The 3,153-nt window shown below is 35.2% G+C and overlaps 1 protein-coding gene across 2 annotated transcripts in view; it reads right to left on the reverse strand.

Moving 5' to 3' along the window:
• The window catches only part of FOXJ3 (forkhead box J3), a 221,874-nt gene that overhangs the window by 54,120 nt on the left and 164,601 nt on the right, over positions 1-3,153 (reverse strand). The window contains exon 6 of one of the 2 annotated variants that reach the window (XM_006886525.1): positions 469-570. The exons of the other annotated variant lie outside the window; for it this stretch is intronic. Within the exon in view, the coding sequence (XP_006886587.1) occupies positions 469-570 (102 nt within the window). The remainder of the gene's footprint in view (positions 1-468; positions 571-3,153) is intronic. 2 annotated transcript variants of the gene reach the window in all.

Consider the following 3,153-nt stretch of genomic DNA (forward strand, 5'->3'; position numbering starts at 1 on the left):
AATTTTTTTTCTCTTTTCAAAGAGAAAAATGAACTGAGGGGGAAGGAGTGGGCAGGGAGGAAAATGGGCAACAATGAATGAATGGGGGAAAAATGAAATTGGAAAAATATGCTATAAAAAAAGAATATAATATTGTCCTATTTAAAACAAAAAACAGATGATCAAAACTTAGTTAATTCATGACGTTCCAGGGTTTTCTTGTCGATTTGAGATATGAAACTATGAAATTATCTTATAGAGACTTTGTATCCCACTAGGTAGCTAACTGAATTGCCATAATTAAGAATTGAGATTAGTATATAATTTCTCCAAGGAATTTTCTTCTAACTTTACATATCTCAAACCATTAAGAGTTCAGATTTCAAACTGCCATGCACTTCGTAGTTAAACTGTGTAACATCTTTAAGTTCAACCATATATAGAGCTACTCAATGACATTTTTCAAAAGTGTTTAAAAAATAAAATTACTTTGTTAGTCACAGTGTTGATTGCCAGAGTTGGAGAGGCACTTCCCGAAATAATGCACTCCATTCCCAAAGAATCTGAATCTATGCTATATGGAGTTGAGGCCTAAAATACAAGAACAAAATAAGTCATTATTAGCTTATATACTCAGCAACCTGAACAAATTTTGAAGACATTTTATCAAAATTTCCAACAACCAGTTCTTTCCTGTTTCTGATAATGAACATAAATGGACATTAAAATCTTTTTTTACTATATTTTAGTAAGCTATTGATCTGCTATCACAAAGTCCTTTTTTATGGCTACATTCAAGCAGCTGTGACTGGCTGTGCAATAATTTGTTAAAAAACTGCTGATCTATTTCTATAATGGAGACTACTACTGGTCTTCTTTCCTCTACCCCCCCTCCTTTTATTCCCCTTTCCTCCCTTTTAGTAACAGAGTCCAACAGTTAAAAATTTAGCTAGAGAAATTTTTACTAATTGGAGATGCTCAGCTAAAGTATGGAAAAATAGAGGAAGCAGGAGTGAGGGGTACAACTTTTGAGTTGTACTTTAAAAAGGAACACCCTCCATTCTCTCTCTCATTACAGGCTAAAAAAACAGAATAGGTGGAAGTAATCTTACTTACTTAAACTGAGGGTAAAAGCCAGAAAAATCAAGATTAGAAGAACACAGATATCTGAATGACCTTATGGAACAAAGCTCTTTATTCCTCTGACATATCTATTAAGTTCTCAGAAACTCAGTGCTTTCAAGTAGAAATCAGCTCATAGCTGACCTTGCAGCAGGCTTTCGGAGACTATAAATTGCACAGGAGGATACTTCTAATACTTTTCCCTTGGAGCAGGTGGTGGATTTCACCGGCCAGAATCACAGTCTTTGCATTAGTAGCACAATCGTCCCCAGGGATGATTCCACCACAGCTCCCTAATATACCTATAATGGTGCATTTTACCTAAGAAAGAAAGGGTTTTTTCTAATTTCATCCTCTCATTTCAGGTTTTTCTTTCTATGACTGCTAGAATAATCAAATATTACCCTGGCTATGATGAGATGCGTGGTAATGCATCTGTAATAGCACTAATATGTTAAAAAACCAATATAGGAGAATTTTTGCATTTATTGAGGATTTCAGATATAGATTGTGGTAAAAATATTTCCCTCTCTAAAGAAACATTATCTTCTTAAGCAAACCTTCAAGAAAGCTAAAATTTGATCTTAAAAAACATTAAAAAGATCATACTATACAAACACTGTCTAAGGGTTTGTTTATCACAGTAATGTCAGTAGTTTGAATCCCCCAGGTGCTGAGAGACAGATAAGGCAGTCTGTTTCCATAAACATTTACAATCTTAGAAACCTTATGAGTTGCAATAGGCCCGTGTTTTGTTTTATATTATTACAGAGTAATAAAGATAATAAATTCATGGAAAAAATTTCCAAGATTAATTTATTAGTACTTTATCTCTTTTGTACATTCCAATGTTTTACTTAATAATCTACACATTCTTGGCCAGTTGATCCTTCCAAAAAGGTACTTTTATAAGCCTGTTATGCTAACTTTTTTATAAGTTACTGTACAAAATCAGCAGAGCATGCTTACAAAAATACTTTCGGGAGAAGGCAGGAATGGCAAAGGAAAGAATGTGAGTTATTTGGTTATTTGAGTAAATATATGGTAGCCTACCAAGAGGTGCACTGCAAAGCGGACTGGGGAGGGGAAAGAAGGGGGAGGTAAGAAAATGTGTAACAATGAATGAATTAAAAAAACAAGCCATCACACAAAACTCAAGTAAGAAACAAAGAAAAGACGGTAACCGAATCAGTGACAGGACTTAACGTGCTTAAGAGCAAGGATGCCACTATGAAGACTTAGGTGCACGGGGCCCCAAGTTACAGTATTTTCAGTCATCTAATATTTAGGGAGCTCTGAGGGCTCAAAGCACTGCCAGTGCAAAGGCACATAATTTTAATGCATTTTCCTTGGGCAAAAGATGGGCTATCTCCTTCTACACAATTTACTGTCTCTGAAAATCAAGGCAGTGCCAACTATTAGCCAGCTGTGACTCTATGATACACAACAACAACATTTTAATGTAAAAGTTGGACAAAGAATAACGAAGACTAAAGAACTGACATCTCTGAACTATGCTGTTGGTAAATCATATTGAATATGCTACCATGGACTGTCAAAAGAACAAACAAATATGTCTTAGAAAAATGTAGCCAGCAAACTACTCAGCTGCAAGACATGATTTCATATACTTTGGTACTCTGTTAGAGAGCCAGTCCCTGAAAGATAGCATGTTTGGTAAGGTGGAGGGTAAGTAAGAAAAGAGGAAGTGGTACCACAACAATGGGTTCAAATATTGCAGATCAGAACCAATTTTAGAGATAAAGAATCAACTGGGTAACACACTTAACAACAATTATCAATATGGATGTATAAACATCTTAATCAATTTTAACAAAGGAAAAGACTAAAGTCATTCCTAGAAGCTAGATCGCAGCACTTGGGTTATGGTTACATATTGACAAAGACAGCAAAAATGAAAAAGTGAGCGGTTCATGTAATTATTTAAAAGCTTCAATGAAAAGTTTGCATTCTTCCTGGATGATACCTTTGACATCCTCCCACAACTCATCTGGTCTTCGCTCATTAGTGTTCAAGGCCTCAAACCCGTTC

The sequence above is a fragment of the Elephantulus edwardii genome, unplaced genomic scaffold, assembly GCF_000299155.1.
Source record: "Elephantulus edwardii isolate Elephantulus edwardi_28Jun2011 unplaced genomic scaffold, EleEdw1.0 scaffold00049, whole genome shotgun sequence".
Lineage (NCBI taxonomy): Eukaryota > Metazoa > Chordata > Mammalia > Macroscelidea > Macroscelididae > Elephantulus > Elephantulus edwardii.